The sequence below is a fragment of the Frieseomelitta varia genome, unplaced genomic scaffold (assembly GCF_011392965.1).
Source record: "Frieseomelitta varia isolate USP_RPSP 00005682 unplaced genomic scaffold, Fvar_1.2 scaffold_704, whole genome shotgun sequence".
Classification (NCBI taxonomy): domain Eukaryota; kingdom Metazoa; phylum Arthropoda; class Insecta; order Hymenoptera; family Apidae; genus Frieseomelitta; species Frieseomelitta varia.
Window position 1 is genome coordinate 1 of NW_025110484.1, and position 18,416 is coordinate 18,416.

An 18,416-nucleotide genomic window follows, 5' to 3' on the forward strand; every position below is an offset into this window, starting at 1 on the left:
TCGGAGGTTTCTTTTTTTTTTTTTTTTTTCTTTTTGTTCTTTCCTCGAGGAAGACTTGTTTCTCCTCTTTCTCCACGTTTGCTGAATTATTGCGGGAAAAAGGGGCACGCGAAAAGCGGATAAGGATAATTAAATTTAAGGCGAACGGAACGGAAAGTTTGAAGTGTCGGCGATTTCACAGAGGTTGGCAATCTCGCTTGACGGTCGATCGTAGGCAAAACATGTATCTCTCTCTCTTTCTCTCTCTCTTATCAGACACGCACGAACAGCGATCGAGCAGACGGGGCAAATCGCTTTTGCATCTACGAACCTCTTCGATTGTTCGCCTGTCCCAGCAGCGTCACCTGTTTGCTGTCGCTCCTGTTCACGTCCACGTACACACCGTCGACGGGGAATTCGCGGCTAGCTGGCCTCGAGCTCGGCATAAACCTGAAGAACTCGGCGCCGTCCTTGTACCACTTCACCGAGTACAGATCCTCGCCGCCGAGGTCGTACTCGCATTTCAGCACCACCTTGTCCGACCTTGGGTCCGCCATCTTGGGCACGTCCAGCTTGAGCAGCTGTATCGAGGACCCTGCAATCGTGAAAGTTTACTCAACAATTGTTTTACTTTTTTTCGTCACGTCAGCATCATTCGTTTCTCGACATATTTATTTATTTTACACGATCCAGCTCGTAAACTCGCGCGTATGGAAACTTAAATTCTCTGTTCGATTGGTTTCCCTTAATAAAGAAACGGTGGTTTCATGGGGCAAGGGTGGAGAGCCTTGAAAGGAAAGCAGTGAATTTGAAAACTCACTGGGTGAAATTGATTTCTATTGATACTTGGCTCGGGGCGAGGACTGTTTCACGATGATTGCAATTTCGTGGTGAGTTTTTATTGCTGTTTCTTATCGGTTCCCTTCCGAGGATTTTTGGAAACGCAGCCGACGTAGCGGGAGGAAACAGTTCAATGCTCCGAGAAATAAGAGAGCCAAGGAATTTCAATGGCTCACGCAGCATCCTAACTTTAATTATAAAATTTTCATGCCACTTCCATCTAACGAACTTTCCGCTTGTTAGAAAGTTCTTTCAACCGAAATTTACTAATTTAAAATGTGATTCAACCAGCCGCGAAACTTTGTTGTTACATCCCCCGTTAAATTTTCATCCCATCCCCGTGTCTTGGATCGTGTAACTGGTAATTTTTCTCTCGTCAAAGATACACGAAAATACTTCGACTACGCACATGCTAAACGCAATACCTCCGAGTACTGCTGATACCAAGAGAACAAAACTTCCAAGTCGAAGACAGGGGAGAGAACTTGTTAGAAGTTCCTTCGCGGAAGTAGCATGTACTTCCAAGTACCATCAGGATTCTAAACACATTCAGTTCGTAGCAGCATTTTAACGAGTAAGTGGCGCGCTTTAAAGTACCTTCATTGTACGTAATGCGGCCGAAAATGTTACACGAAAAGGCAAAGATGATGCGTTAAAAATAAATCAACACTTTGGACATACCTACGACTGAAAGCGTGTAAATGAAATTGTTCAAAGAGTAAATTTCGGTCTACGTTTGCCGAAAGGAACATTGCTTCGCAATTCGCTCAGTTTGTAACATTTAAATTGATCGATCTACCATCTAAAATCTCTAGCGCTTTTTTTTTTTAAAAAGGATCGAGAAAATTTTGAATAGGTTCTATTTGAAACACATTTGTATCGTATTTTATCATTTTTTTCAACGAATGTTCGTATATTACAAGTCCCGATCAGAATAGGTAAATAAATGTTTCAGAACTCGTGAAATACGAAAATAAAAAAATTTCTCTGTCGGAGGAGCGGATAATTTGTTCATCAATACGAAAAGTATATGTATTTAAATCTCAATATTTGTAGCAAATACCGATTTCGATGAACAGCACTCGAGTATAAAAATGGACGTTTTAATTAAATGTTCTGGAACAGCCTCTGTTCCCGTGGAACTTCTGTTGTACAGATTCTAAAACAAAGTTCCACGAGAACTTTCCCATTCAAACGTATTTCTAAGCGTCGTAACTTCTTTCGCATGAAAATTCTTTTCAACACGAAATAAATGTAAGTTCGACGAGAGAATTATCTTTTCGAAAGGAAAAGATCTTGTTGGATCTTGGTGGAAAAATGTACGTTTTCGTTAAAAGAAATAATTCTTTTATCAAACGGAATATCTCTTCGACTGATCATGAGCGCGTGAAGGCGCTTTAACGTTGTCTCAACAATGATTTTGGCCATGATTTCTTCATCTCCGAACAGTCGAAATTTAATGTCAACACAAAGTTCAACATGCCCGCTAATTACTGTCACGAGAAATCCCGATTTCTCTTAAAAACTCGGGTCAAACTTGACGCCACCTTGATGTTTAAAGCGCAGACGAAAATCTTCTCGCTCGTTAATGAACGAGGTCTGCGCGGAAGATGTAAATGCCAGGGAAATTTGTTCAGTTGGCCAGTTGTCTGAACGAAAGAGTACGAAAAAGTTAGCACGCTGAAAGCGGCTGGTCGAGCTCCATTTGCCGGTCGGTTGGACCGCGGAGAAAAAAGAAAAGAAAAAAAAAAAAAAAAAAGAAAAAAAACAGCAATTATCGACGTAATGGGAGGGCGTTGAAAAAAAAAAAAGAAGAGGAAAATCACGGAACTTCGAATCCCTACAAGGGAATAATTTTCTCTCACCCAGCGGTTCGAGTGTTTAACGCGGTCGCATTAATTTGTTTATCGCCGCTTCGCCGAGCAACCGTGGCAAATAGCTGACTAATTAAAAATATCCGATCGACCGGGCGTTCGTATAATTATCGCTCTCGAAAAAGCAATCGAACGTGTATCCCCTCACCGGGGGGAGGGGAGGGGGTTCCACTTGTAGCCAGATTGTCGAATTTTTGCACGCCTCGCGACTCTTTTATTCGTATCGTTCCGGCACATTTCCCACGGAGTGGAGAAAATGTATGCCTGTTTTAATTACACGACACTCGTTCGACTCGATTTGACCGGCACTGGGAATTACGATCGCGACAAAGAGAAAAAAAAAAAAGAAAAGTCGCACTAATTATTACATTTTCCCTGCCACGTTTTCCTGATTTGTTATTTTTTTTCTTTTCTTTTTTTTTTTTGAGACACTCTCTTCGACTGAGATTTGAAACTTGGATACTGGATACACCTCGCTCGAGATTGATTGTCTTGTCTAAATATCGTGAAACGAGAAATACGAGATGCTACCTTGGTTATCAAGAAAAATCACGGTACTGATACAATATACACGGGATGGAAAATATCGTCAAAAATCGGGATATTATATTATTTCGATAAACGCACAATGCGCAAACACGGGACACGTTGTCTCAACATTTGCATAAAATATCAAAAATCGAAGTACGGATGGTCGAGTTATTTGGAATTTCGACAAGGGTGGAGAAACGAGACCAAAAGAACATTCGTACTAGTCGTTGGAATTTCTCTATTTCCCAAGCGAAGCAAGTCGAGGCTCGAGTCGTCGAATAACCCTCGTCAATTTCACGCGAGCCATTTTTATCACCGTCCTCCAGAAGCCATTGGGAGAAGAATTCGGCGGCCAGTGCCAAAAACGATATTCCTCGAGGCCGTTCCGCGTCAAAATCGCGAGCCAGCTACGTGCCACTTAAAACAATAACCTGGCCTGCCATCGCGCGATGGAGCTCGGGCGTGGGCAAAAAAGAAAAAAGAAAAAAAAAAAAAATGCGAAAAAATGCGACGAAAAGGGAAAAAGAAAGGTAGCACGGAAATGGTAATTCGGTATTGGCCGACGCGAGGCCACAGAGAAACGCCAGAAAAGTGTACAAGAGATCGCGGACGATCTTTTCCAGCAATCGCGCGAATTTGTCACGCGCTTGGCACGCGAGCCGCGGAAAACAAGCGGAATTACCCGGCAGTCCGTGGCACGAGGGCAATCGCGACGAAACGATTGCGTCAAAGGCGTCAAAGAACCGGCTGCGAGCATTAAACGGCGGAATGCTCGGACCATTGTTCCCCTCCATTTAGAAAGTGATCTTTTTTTTTGAGGTTGTCCGATGAAAGCACAGTTACTGTCGGCTGCGTTTCATTGCGGTTTCCAAACGGAAGATCGTTACGCTTCGTATGTAACGACGACCACAGAAAGAAATTTCGTAAAATTGCAAAAATCGTCTTTTTAGCAACCGTTGAAATATTTGCTGATACTCCGTTCGATTCAGAATTTTTTCTCAAGTCTTTTTTTGTTTTTTGTTTTCTAACTGCGGTTGAAATTTCTGTCGCGTTTCCCGTTTGGCGGTACCACGAACGGAAATCTGTCAATTAACGGAATGAAAAAAAAAAAAAAAAAAAGAAAACGGTCGTGGCGAAGCAATAAAAACAGTCGTAAAACCGTGATTGTTCGTAGCGCGAGAAAGTAGCCGTATGCTGCTGGAGATTTTTACTTCCTGTTTATTGCGAATCGTAAAGAGAATCGAAAGCGCGGACAGTTGCTCGAAAACATCCGTCTCGAATTTCGACAGTTTCAAATATGCAAGGGGCACGTTTGCAAAAAGATTCCGACGAAAGGGTGAAGAAAAAGGAGAAGTTTCACTTCAACGAAGGCTCCCGCGATTAAGTTGTATGCGACGTATGGATTATCGCAACGGTCCAGGACAAAAGTTAAACGCGAAAGATGTATATCCCCGAGTTCGGCCAACTTCCGACTTTGCAAACTTTTCACGTCCGCGGCAAAAGGTTTACGAAGCGTTTTCTAGTCAAGTGCACCACCTACGCCGCAAGCTTTCAACGTTGACTTTTAGAGAATATAGAGCGGACCGCGACATGAGGCATTACACTTTGAATTTTTTTCCGAGTTTTTTTTTTTCCTTTTCTACCGCGTCCTTCATTTAGAATTTGGCAACGAAACGCTGCTTACGAAGCGTCCAATCTCCATACTCGGCGAGAAAATATTTTATCGTTTCACCCTTTCTCCCCCCCCCCCCTCTCTCTCTCTCTCTTCATTCGAGAAAAAAAGAAAAAACAAATCGTTTCTCTGCAATTAATGTTTTCTTTTTTATTTTCATTATTTAAACCGCTTGGGTCATTAGACTGTCTTAAAAAGTGTGTCAGTTTTAGGACCGATTCTTTGTTCTTTATCTACTGCATTGGATAACATATTCCACAGTCAATCGAACTTTGCACAAATCGCAAATTGGGAGATGAATTTATTCTCGCGAGAAATAATACGACAAACCTCTCCCAATAAATCGGCCAGATCGATCGTCACGCGAAGGTAATTTTTTGACAGAAAGAAGGGAAAAGATATTTTTTCAGGATGAACTGACAAAGTTTGAGGCTATATTTCCCTCTTGGCCCACTCCACTCGATTGTTTTCACCGTGTATTTTAAAGGAAATTCCAAGTGCGACAGAATTGTAAATTCAGACTGCTTTCTTAATCCGGCGTTACTTCGTGTTTTCCATTCCATGAACGAGTTTCTCCTCGTTTTGGACATTTCTGTTTTTTCTTTTTTTTTTTTTTTTTTTTTTTTTTTTTTTTTACCGATCGCGAGCTTTGCGCTCAAGATAAATCCGCACGTGTGTACACACGTTCATCGTCGAGTTTCGAGAAATAAATACGTATTTACCTTCCAAAATATAAAAACAATTTCGAATTAAGATATTCCAAATGATGATTACAATTCTTATGGAAATGAGAAACTCGTTTTATTAAACGGGCGGACAATAAAACTTTGCCCTCATTTCTTTTTTTTCTCAATTTCACAAATTTCGATATTTGATATTTCCTTTTTATTTATTTTTTTCGCGTGCGTTTGCGTGCAAATTTTTATAGCCCAATAAAAAGGAATATCTATTTCGAAATAAAAAGATTTAAACAAAACTCCGGCAATTTTATTGAGTCTCGCAATTCTGACGAAACGCAGCTGGTCAAGTGTTTCTTGCCCTTTCGTAAAATCGAAAGAAGATGTCGAAAGACACGACAAATCGTGCCGTGATTAATATATTACGTATTCCAAGAGAAGTCGTTTCAGTAAACGACAGGGGAAGATGAAAAGTGACAGGCAGACCGTCAATTGATTAATTTATCGGTGGTTGCTAGATCAATAAGGGGGCAAATAAACAGGAGACGAGGGGAGTCGTGCAAGAATGAACGACCGGACAAGTTAGATTGCTTTCCACGGAACATTATGATCGAAGACCCAAGCGACTGGTTACTCATTGATGCGTTCCATTTCTAGCGACAGTTCTGTCTTGCCGGTGACCAACAGCAAAGTGCCCTCCTTCTCCTACCCCTCACCGCGTGTCTCGTTCGTTTGGCTGCAAGATCGAAACCGTGAAACTGAATATCTTACGAAGAAACGACAACTTTTCCATCGACAATTTTCATCCATTTTTCATCACGCTCTCCGTTCGTGGTTTCCCTTTTGCCGCTTGCGGCAAGAGCGAGCTCTTTTATTCAGACTCTTTGCAAATGAAAATTCCCGCATTTATCGTAAAGGATATACAATTTGTACAATTATACGCTTGTGTACAATCTAAAAGTGCTGTAATTCGTTCGATAACTCTCACAGAATCTAACTTTCTAATTGACATTCGTCTCTTCGTTTCTAGTATCATTGGTAGGTAACACCTAGCGATTGTTTCTAGGGATTTCGCAGTTCTTCGAAGATCCTTCGTTTTATGTTTTTCCTTTAATGCCGAATTTTATTGTATTTGTACTTGCGGAACAAAATAAACGATATTATTTTCTAAAAGTAAAGATTTCTCCAATCAGATTTCCTTCGAATAGAAAAGAAAGAGAGAGAGAGAGAGAGAGAAAAGGACAAAGAAAGAAGGGTGAAGAGTGTCCGACAATCGTTCGACGAGCAAACCCATTGGCAAACAAACGCGGGGGAACGCAATCCTCGAACTGCAACAGCCTTTCTTCCAGCAAAATAAACGTCGAAACGGTCAGGGGCTCCGGCTTCGACCGACGCGACGCGACGTCCGACGGCTTCAGGGAACAATCTAACGAGGCATTTTAAATAATTCGTTGTCTTTTGAACGCTTTATGCCACAGTAAGCAGCAGTTAACCGCGGGTCACAATAGGGTGGGGGGAAGGAGGGGGAGCTCAGACCCCTTTCGCTCTATGGCCGTTTAGAGTTTTCGAGTGTCCTTGCTGCTACAACCCTCGCCGACCCTGGTTTTCCCGTTTTTGTCCGGCGCAAACAAAAAGAAAGAAAGAAACAGAGAGAGAGAGAGGGAGAGGGAGAGGGAGAAAAAAAAAGAAAAATACGTGGCTACCGATTCTTTTGTTTCCCGTTTTCATTCGTAAAGGCTGGCCCGCTCGAGACAAGTTATTGCATTATGCAAGGTGAATCGTGAGTTGCCGGCGAATACGAGGCACAATGCCTCCCGTCCACCCTCCCTCGTTTTCCCAACGAAGAACCACCCTGGGATCTGGGGCGTAGCTGAAATTTTGATACGTTTCGATCCTGCTTTGTTGCCATTTCGGCTTTTTTTGTTTCTTCTTTTTTCTCTCTTCTTTTCTTTCTTTCTTTCTTTCGCCGCCATCGTTTTCTGCTTTCGTTCCACGCAACTTTTCCACCGGGCGTTGTTCGCCGGGCTGTCGGCGAGTTTTTCTTTCTTTTTTTTTTTTCCTCTTTCGCCTGTTTCGAAGTGGCGCGCGAAAAGAACGACCGCGTGAAATTTTGCGACGAGATTGAATCCTCCACCCGCCCTTATCGGTCCGCGTTTCTCCGTTTCCGAAAAAAAAAAGAAAAAAAAAGAAGAATCATTCCCACGAAACTTTTCGTCACCGAGGCTCTGTTAATCGAACTCGTTGACCCGACGGTTTTTTCGTCGGTGCGCCGTGTATTTTGTGTTTGTCGCCATCCGACGCGTCAATTGCAGCGATATCACGATGGCGATCGCTGCACAGCGGCGTCGAGCCACTCTCTACAGAGCGATTCAAAACGTCATGGTCGCTCAACGCTCACATTGTTCAAAAACAAGCTCTTTCATTTACCATCCGTTGTGTTCTTTCTCTCGACAAATGCACAAATTATCGCATAGAAGCGATTCGATCGAATCGTCAAAGTCTAAAGTACAATGGCTAGCGACTCTCTCTCTCTCTCTCTCTCTCTCTCTCTCTCTCTTTCTCTTGATCGTGTCGAGTGCCTGTAACACGCCACGTGACCAACAATAAGAAATATAAATATATAAAAGCTTCGACGAGTCTCCTTTCGACTCTGAGAAACCGTCTCGAGTCTCAAAAGGAAACTCGATTGTTTGATTTGTTGCAACAGTTGAATAGCGTCACGTCGATCCCCCATTCTCCGGCCGAAAATACAAATCGTCATCGAGATGAAGCACCCTAGAACGCAAACGTTCTCATAGGTGGCCAAGGAAACGTTCCGGTACTCTCGAGAAACAACAAGTAACAAACAACAAAGATTCTGGAATAATTCAAGTAAGGGATAATTCGTTTCACGAAATAACGAGTAAATGGTTTAATTCGAAATAAATTCGTTGAATTCTTATATAAAATACTTGACAATACAACTTCGTTATTTTACAAATAGCAATTATTTCTGAAACAATTTTGAAAATTTTTCGAAACGTCCACGTCTGTTCTACAGCTAAAATTCAAGAAAATTCTCCAGCTTTGCGCTTTCCAAAGAACAGTGTCAAGTCGATGAATCTAAACAAGCTAGCAACCCTAGAATGCAAATATTCTCATGGGTGGCCAAGAAAACGTTCCGGTACCCTCGGGAAACAACAAAGATTCTGGAATAATTCAAATAAAGAATAATTCGTTTCACGAAATAACGAGTAAATGGTTTAATTCGAAATAAATTCGTTGAATTCTTATATGGATAATGCTTGACATTATTTTACAAATAGCAATTTGATGAAATAATTTTGAAAATTTTTCTAAACGCCCACGTCTGTCCTAGAGCGCTCGTCTATCGTTTATCATCGCGTCGAAAGTGAAATTCAAGAAATTCTCCAGCTTTGCGCTTTCCAGAGGACAGTGTCAAGTCGATGAATCTAAACAAGCTAGCAACCCTAGAACGCAAACGTTCTCATGGGTGGCCAAGAAAATGCTTGACGTTATTTTACAAATAGCAATTATTTCTGAAATAATTTTGAAAATTTTTCGAAACGCCCACGTCTGTCCTAGGGCGCTCGTCTATCGTTTATCATCGCGTCGAAAGTGAAATTCAAGAAATTCTCCAGCTTTGCGCTTTCCAGAGGACAGTGTCAAGTCGATGAACCTAAACAAGCTAGCAACCAAGTCTCCAATAGAGCCCTTCCCTCTGTCTTTTTTCTTCTTCTTTTTATTCCTTCGGTTTTTGTCTGAACCCTTTCCATCCATCTGCTTCTCCTTCGCGTGTCCACAACCTTCGCTTCCGCCCCCCCCCCCCCCTCCCCCTCCCCCCTCACGTCGAGCTGAATGAGAGAAGCGAGCCTCTCGCGAGCCAATTAAGCCGGCAATTAGTTAAATAATTAGCGGATTAATTAACATGCCACACGACGAGGCGGAACGAGACGAGAGGACAATGGACGGAGCAGCTGAAAGCCGTGTTTCCCCGCGACTGTCTGTCACAGAACGACCACCACCCGTTCGTTTGCTTCGCCTCTTGATTAAGGACCTTCGTACGCGTGCGTACGTACGTGTTCGCGAAAGTACTCGACTCCTCCGGGACGCGAGATTGGAAAACTTACTCGAGTATTCAATCCTGATACAACCTTCTCTTTCCTCAAGTTTCTCCCTTCTTTCTTCGGCATTCTCTTTTCGCGCCGAGCTCGTCGGTACTTCCGATTACGTAAACTGATGGTCGAGATCGAGCCAATGCACCGTGACTCTTCGTTGAAGGATCTCTCTCGCGTCGTTGTTAACGATATTTTCGTATTGTTCTCGAGTCGACGATTGCTGATTAAGGAGGTGATAAGGTTAGTTTGGCGTAGCGAATTATTATCTTTGATGTAGCGCGACAAATGCACGAATCTCGAGACAAGAGCCAAGATTTTATCATCGAAAGTAGCTGCGATAATGTGGCAAGGCCAAGCGGAATTCCACATGCATTAATAATCGAGCGTAAAACGTAACGAAGACAAAAGTTGCACATTTTTCGCAATAATGCAATTGAGCGATTTCCCTTTACGTATAAATAAATAAATTATCTCTGATTTTGTTCAGTCTGCGCAAATTTATACCACCAGCGAGAATAAAACGTAGGTAAAGACTTGTTTCTTCCTTCTCTTAAAAAAGAAAGAAAGGGGGAAAGAATGAACACGAGTTTCATAATCTCAAAACGTCCATTAGTTTTTCCCCTTTTTCCAGAGAAAGTAAATCTTCCCTGTTGAAATTCGAGAGCGAAAATAAGGAAATATCGTCATTTATCGACACGGGAGGAACGCGTTTAAACATCCCTGCGTTAAAAATCCGGGCGGGAAATTAGTCGTTTGCCATTTTTTTCGCGCGGTGGTGTTCAGAGCAGAAATACAGCGACCATTTTTCTGCGAGCAACAGTTTTCTCCAACACCGGGCGTGGCGTCCTCGGCGTTTCCCAGCCGGCTACAACAAACTATCGCGTACTGGCCGTTGCATCGTTAATCGTGTTATTTGTCCACTAATTAAGCGTGCAATAAATTCAACAGGCAGCCTGCAGACTTTATTGGAACCGGCCTGTGCCCCTCCCGTTTGTTTCGCGTTCAACCCTCGATTGGGCGCTGCGTTGCTACTTGATTCAAGATTCCTCGTCTCTCTCCCTCTTTTATTCCGCTATCCTACTTTTCCTCTATCCCGTGCTTCTCCTTTTTTATTTCTCAGGTTTTGTTCGTCGTTTTTGCGCGATCGTTCGGCGAGCGGCCGGATAAATTCCTGGTTAAATCGAGCGATACGCGAACAACGATTTATCGACTAGTCGAGTGGGATTTCCGTGAGACGTTTGCGAAACCGTGTACTCTTAAAGGGTCGTGGATGAATTTCGGTGGGTTTTACAGGGGAAAAGAGAGAGAGAGAGAGAGAGAGAGGGAGAGAGAGAGAGATCAGACAGACACTTTGCTGTGGATTTTCGTTCCTAGTTGTATCACGCCGATGGGAAAACAGATTGCGTGCAATGTCAGATTCGACACTTTCGTATGTTTCATTTCATTCGCGCTCCCGTAGTTTTACGATTATTCTGAGGATATTAAATCGAATCTAGTTTAAAAAGAAAATTAGGACTCGTGAAAACCCACCAATTTTCCGAAAAGAGTTCCAACTAAACTCAACTAAATCAAACAACTCGTTTATTTGCTGTTGTTCGATTAATTAAAAAGAACTTGATTACAAAAATTGAAGTTCTGAAAAGAATAAAATTAGATTATTTCCAATCCGAAACAAAATTAAGACTCTCGAAAACCCATCAATTTTCTGAAACGAGTTCCAACTAGACTCAGTCAAATCAAACAGCTCGTTTATTAGCTGTTGTTCGATTAATCAAAGAAGGACTCGTTTACGAAAATTGAAGTTCTGAAATCGAATTACTTCCAATCCAAAAAAAAAAGTAAAGGAAAAAACAAAATTAAGACTCTCGAAAACCCACCAATTTTCTGAAACGAATTCCAACTAGATTCAACCAAATCAAACAGCTCGTTTATTAGCTGTTGTTCGATTAATCAAAAAGAACTTGTTTACGAAAATTGAAGTTCTGAAAAGAATAAAATTGGATTATTTCCAATCCGAAACAAAATTAAGACTCTCGAAAACCCACCAATTTTCTGAAACGAGTTCCAACTAGACTCAATCAAATCAAACAGCTCGTTTATTAGCTGTTGTTCGATTAATCAAAAAGAACTTGTTTACGAAAATTGAAGTTCTGAAAAGAATAAAATTGGATTATTTCCAATCCGAAACAAAATTAAGACTCTCGAAAACCCACCAATTTTCTGAAACGAGTTCCAACTAGACTCAATCAAATCAAACAGCTCGTTTATTAGCTGTTGTTCGATTAATCAAAAAGAACTTGTTTACGAAAATTGAAGTTCTGAAAAGAATAAAATTGGATTATTTCCAATCCGAAACAAAATTAAGACTCTCGAAAACCCACCAATTTTCTGAAACGAGTTCCAACTAGACTCAATCAAATCAAACAGCTCGTTTATTAGCTGTTGTTCGATTAATCAAAAAGAACTTGTTTACGAAAATTGAAGTTCTGAAGAGAATAAAGTCGGATTATTTCCAATCCGAAACAAAATTAAGACTCTCGAAAACCCATCAATTTTCTGAAACGAGTTCCAACTAGACTCAATCAAATCAAACAGCTCGTTTATTAGCTGTTGTTCGATTAATCAAAAAGAACTTGTTTACGAAAATTGAAGTTCTGAANTCTGAAATAGAATTACTTCCAATCAAAAAAAAAAAAAAAAAAAGTAAAGGAAGAAACAAAATTAAGACTCTCGAAAACCCACCAATTTTCTGAAACGAGTTCCAACTAGACTCAACCAAATCAAACAGCTCGTTCACTCGCTGTTGTTCGCTTGACCAACGACAACGGTTCGTTTACGAAAATTGAAACTTCCGGGTGTTAAAAGCCTCGGGGCAAAGAAATATCTGGAAGAATTGCCTGCGGCCGAGCCATGAATTAACAGCGGTAATAGGACGAAGGCTCGTGTCCCGTGGACGCGGCAAGATTAGTGGGAATTGCTGTAAATTTCTGGACCACTTGTGGGAAGGGCTGTAGGGAACAGTGTACGAGATGTGGGCGGGTCGGAGATGTCAAGTGGCTGGCCGCCGTAAGTCGCGGCTCGTCGCCCGCACCGCGCCGCGAAGACGACGCTCTCTCCTCTTCGTCGTCGTCCTCTTCCTCTTACTCGTCGTTTACGACGTCTACGTAACTATAGCGTCGTCGCGTTTCAAACCAAGCCGCATACACGCGTGCTTAACGACGCGCCCTCGCATTCCGTTTCCCGGCGCGGCGCGGCGCGGCGCGGCGAAGCAACCTACCGCTTAAATCGCGAGCTAACGAGCTCGCGAGCGTTTCTTAAGCGAAGGCCTCGCCTCGTTCCTCCTTCCCCTACGCAGCCAGCCTCAACGTCCTCATTTGTGGCGTCGCTAATTGAACATGAACGTGGCATTCAGCGTTTTTCGCCCGGACGACGCTTCGTCGCTCTGCAAATACTACTCCTCTCGCTTGCTCGCTCGATACCGCTTCATCTGGCTGTTTTCAGCTTTCCTCGACGCATCGAACCTCCTTTGCGTCTCAGATCGCATAGAAAGAAATTTGTAGGCCAGCCAACTTTCTTCTCAGATTTCGCGATTCACTCTCATCGATCGCGAGTTATTCCGTTGGGATCCTTGTTCCCAAGGAATTATTCCTGATTTCATTCTCGACAAACGTCGACTCAATTCTGCCTTGGAATTTAATACATCCGAGCGAATGTCGCGAGGCCTGTGTAATGGCATTACGACGAAGCCGAAAGAATAAATACAAAAGGGTGTTCGTAAACCTGCCGTGCCCGCAATACCGCTTATTACAAAGCGGAGGAACTGCCTCGTAACCTCGAAGAATCCACAATTTCGCTAACTTGCCTAATGAGCAGCAGCAACTCTCTTTCGCTCGGCTCCGGTCTATTCTGATTGCGTTTGAAACTAGTTTTAACGACGGCAAAGGGAGGCTGCTTCGAGGAGGAAATTGAGTCTTTCTCGGCTGCTTGCCACCGGAAAATCCGTCACGACGCATTATACTTCGCGCCTTGCAGTTACCACGGCTCGCGCGTCCCCTTCCACGATTCTGGAAATCGTCGAACGCTCGAGCGAAACTCCTTTGTCAACTCGATGTGTCGTCGACCGGAAATAGAAAAGTCGCTGTTGCAGCCCTGCTCGGGACATTATCGGGTGACCCGGGCACACGCAGTCCTACCAACGGATCATTGTTAACCAGGATTGCGGATTTTTTCAAATTTAAAAGATAGAAAAACTCGAGAATTTTCGAGAATTCAGCTAGTAAAAGTAGAATTAATCCTTCGCAGCACTCCTTTGAATTTCGAATGTGACACGATATTTCTAAATTGCCAGAAAAGAAAAAAGTAATAATGTAGAAATCCCAATTTGTAGGAATTTTGTTAAAGGATAGTTGTTTATTTAAGGTTAAATGAAAGAAAATTTGTTTAACAATGATTATAAATGACGTTCTACACTATTTTTCCTGCATAATTGCTAAACTCGCTGGGCTCGCAACTCTCTTTTCTATTTCACGGCTCTTCTCTCTGACGTCTCGACACTCACTCTGTTCTCTCTGACTTCTCGACACTCACTGCCTTCCTCGTCTGCACAAAAATTCGTCATTCATACACACAAACGCATCCGTACCCTTAATGCCTTAAGCGCTAGGACTGGACGGCCAGCCATAAACAATCCCAAGTCCCAGGCCTAACTTTCTCTACTGTTTATGGCACACCACATGGGACATCTGTAATCGTCGGACACTGGAGAGAGTTCTGTGCCCTTTCCCAGAATTTGCCCATCCCACAATAATAGTAATAACAATTGAAAAATAGTTTGGAGTGCAAAAAGGTTAAATCGATCCGATGCAGGAAAATACGTTCTCCAATAAAAGACAGCAAGTCCTCCGCAAGTAATGTGACAAATAATTGTTCCTCAACAACAGGCCTCCGTCCAGTGGAACGTTTCGTTGGCCTCGTTGATTAGCGCCAATTAAAAACGATTAGTTTTCAAACGACGGGTCGACTCGGAACCGTCCCCGCTCCAGAGAGTGAAACGAGCAATCGCGAGGGTAAACTAGCAACGTTAATTTCGACCAATTTCGGTCGCGCGCGCGCCGCTCGTTCATTGGTCGATCTTAGAGCTGCGCTTTAACGAGATCCACAGATCGGACGGAAGTGCGTGGTCGTAGAGGCAACTCGCTTGGTCTGCTCTCGCAGTCCTCTAACCGACTGAATCTCTCAGTGTATAATTTCTCAATAATTTGTCAATAACAGCTCTTACTTTGTTCGTTCATCAACTTTCTTTCTCAGAGAAAAATCAATTCGAAATCGGTAATCGATATTCATCCTTTTTCGAACTAAAAACAAATCTAGAGCGAATCATTGCCTTCGAACTTTCCAAATTTTTCTTTGCAGATGGTGGTCAATAGCCTTGAAGTGAAAGATTCAACTTTCCAAATTTTTTTTTTTAGCAGATGTAGGAATAATGGTCAAATAGCGTTGAAGCGAACGATTCAAAGTCGGCGGAGAAGGAAACAAAGATTTCTCGGGACGCGCGTTTTGCAAACAAAACAGTTAGGAACAGTGAAACAAGGCGGATAGAGTTGGAATAACGCGGCGCTGCCTATATGAATATTCGATAGATATCAGCATGTGTTATCGATGTACCAGTATACTACTTTATACATCGGCCAGGCGTATACCCCGTTCCTGTTAATATACTTTGAACATTATATCGAGCTCCCACGGGTGGCATGACTGTGTCACTATAAATGATAATAGGACCTCCGCTGCGGAGTAATAGTACGTACCCTTAACGTAAGTTAATACATATTACATAGTACGTTATATGTACATGACGTTATAACGGCGAGCAAACCGTGATGTATGAAAATAATGCGCGGTACGAGGGCGCGCGCGCGTTTGAATTTCATAAGTTCGGGAGGGTGAGAAGGGATTGAAAGCGCCGCGGCACGGTTTTCAGGGGTTGGGAGGGGTGTCCCGAGATTTCGAAATCTCCGCTCCTTCCCTGATTTATTAATCCTTCGTGGCTTTCGATCGTGCAAAGCTTCGTCCTGCTTTTCCACACTGCGTGCTGCGGCCCTTTACCGTTTTCGATCCCGAGGCGATTTATCACGCGTATACCAACTTTACGCTTTTGATTTCTAATGAAAATTCGTTAATGCCGTCCTGGATTGTCGTTCAAATTTACCGCCCGGTGCGTAGAACGTACGGAAATGGAGTCCTCTGTACGCGCAGATTGTCACCGTGACAGCTTCGGGTGGTTAAAAAAAAAAAAAAAAAAATAGAAAGAGAGAAAAAAAGAGGAATTGATATACCGAAACAGTTATCGCCACGCTTGGACGCTCAGACTCGTGAAACGGAGAGTATGACAAAAATGGATGGGTAATAAAACATAAAGCAGAAATAAAAAATTTACCCGAAACTAACCATTTGTTTAACTCGTTGCGTATATCTATATCGTTCGGAAGACCAGGCGAGGGAAAAAAACGTGATACTTTTGTTCCCCTACATTTTTTTCTTCTCTTTTTCTCTCTATCTCTTCTTTTGGATATTTTACACTCTGCAACGCTGTGCTGGGAGATTGGAAACTGACGCGAGCATGATTAAAATTATACTTTAGTAGCGTGAAACTTCGCTGACGTAAATCCCAACGGTATAGAATTTTGAGTTGCGCCGGTTTTCTTGCAATATTTGTTCGCGGAAACGAATGATGCATTAACGAAATCTGTTTACGTAGTAAATAACTTACAACGTACTCCAACAAAGAGTTGTACAATAATGATATAAAAGTTCGAGAAACTGAAAGATACTGACACACGAGGAACATTTTTCTGCAGCTCTATCGTGTATATATTTGAACACAGTTGAACATAAAGTATTTTTAATATTGTTTAAAGACAAGCCTCTTTTCCTAATATTGGCGCGATATCGTTCGATGATATTCAAGGATATTTTGTAATTTTTCTAATAACATTTTGCCATTAAATAAATGCAGATCGAGCACTATAATTAATCACAAGTGTGTCGATACCTTTTTTTCTTTTTTATTCTCTTTTTCGTAATTTTTCTAACAACGTTTCGCCACTAAATGCAGATTAAGCACTACAATTAATTACGTGTGTCGATATCTTTTTTCGATTCTACAACTTTTATATCTCTTGCATCACTATCGTTACTGTCCAGATTACCTTTTTCTAGCGAACTATGTTGCTAATACAGTGTAACGCTAAAAAAAACCTATATTTCTTTGACTTGCCATACGATAGTCTGTTGAATGTACAAATTTCAGTACATTCCAACAGATAAAATTCGTATTTTTGCAATTCTCGTGTTTCCAACGACTCGCAAAAGGATCCCGCGCATAATACGAATCTGACACACACTGGGATATTAAAAACCATTTTTATTTATCGCGACGTTATTACCAGAGAGACTGGGAATGAATCGCGCGACAATTTTTCGCCACGGGGCGAGATTCAAATGTAACCGATGCAAAAGGGAGCATCTCTCTTGGGCGTGAAACGACAAAGGCGACCACGTTTGTACAAAAATCCCTTTCCCCGTGTGCGTTCTCGATCGTTACATATCGTAAACACATCTCGACGCATTACCGATCGATTCGCGCGCGGAAATGTCAGGGAATACATACCGGGGACGGGATAAAACGAAAGCGGAGGCGGAAACGATTGAAACGCGTGTTGTATAAACTCTCGTTTCCCCACGTTCGACGAAATCGCATCCGACGAGTAAAAGAAACGTACGAGGGAGAGAAAGTAATCACAGTCGTGCGAGACAGTCGAACGATTCAAGTCCAATCTTTTCTGGGAAAAAATGGCTAATTTTTAAATTGGAAACGACGATATTAGCACAGTAGAGCTGCCAGTATCGGCGACTGAAGCACTAAAGGATTTCCATTAGAGACGTCGAAAAATGGTAGAAAAAAAAAAAAAAAAAAAAAAAAAGAAATTGACGCGCATCCGTCTTGGTGGAGCGGAGTAAAATTCGTGGAACGTACCGCGCCGGGAATATCAGCCAATCTCCGGCTTAATTAAAGCGAGTAGACGTTTCGCGGACCGCCGGATTGGAACAGCCGTGGCGTTTTTTAATTTCCAACCGCGAATTACATTTGCCCGCCGCATTTCGAGGTACCGCCGGCGGAACTTCCCCACCGTCGAAATTCGCTAACTTGCCGAGAGGGAGGCCGGTAACCGACAGAGTGCTAATAACGTTACGTCCGCGTAGCTGAATAATACGTGCCGTGTAACGAAATCATTTTTCACCAGGGCGCTTAATGCACTTGAAGGGCCGCGCCGTGGCTCAAAGGAGAGGTTGAACAACGTTCCGCGACGTAACAACGCGCCTGTCCGCGATAAATGTGGGTAATGACCGTGCAGCCAGTCAGCCCGCGTATTTTCCGTATAACTTTGATCAAGTGTACAAGCCGGGGCTTGCTAACCGGGCTTTTCGAACGAGCCACCGCGACTTCTGACTGGGATGTTCGAGTGGCTGGAGTTTCCACCGGATGAAATTCGTTCCGTGGAATATTCAATTGCCAATACGATATTCGACCGAGTTACGACCATTGTTCGCCGAGATTTTCGGTCGAACGAATTTGTTCCAGCGAGCTACGACGAGAATTAAACGACGCTCTTATAGCGTACACAATTTTTAGAGACAAATAGAATCTCTGGGAGGAGGGGGGGGG

At 42.6% G+C, this 18,416-nt stretch overlaps 1 protein-coding gene across 1 annotated transcript in view; it reads right to left on the reverse strand.

Annotated features, from left to right (window-relative positions):
- Positions 1-310: 310 nt before the first annotated feature.
- Positions 311-18,416, reverse strand: part of LOC122535344 — a gene marked incomplete at its 3' end in the record, with an annotated part of 90,760 nt that continues 72,654 nt past the window's right edge. Inside the window, exon 2 of the mRNA XM_043666816.1 lies at positions 311-574. Coding sequence (XP_043522751.1) covers positions 311-574 — 264 coding nt within the window. The remainder of the gene's footprint in view (positions 575-18,416) is intronic.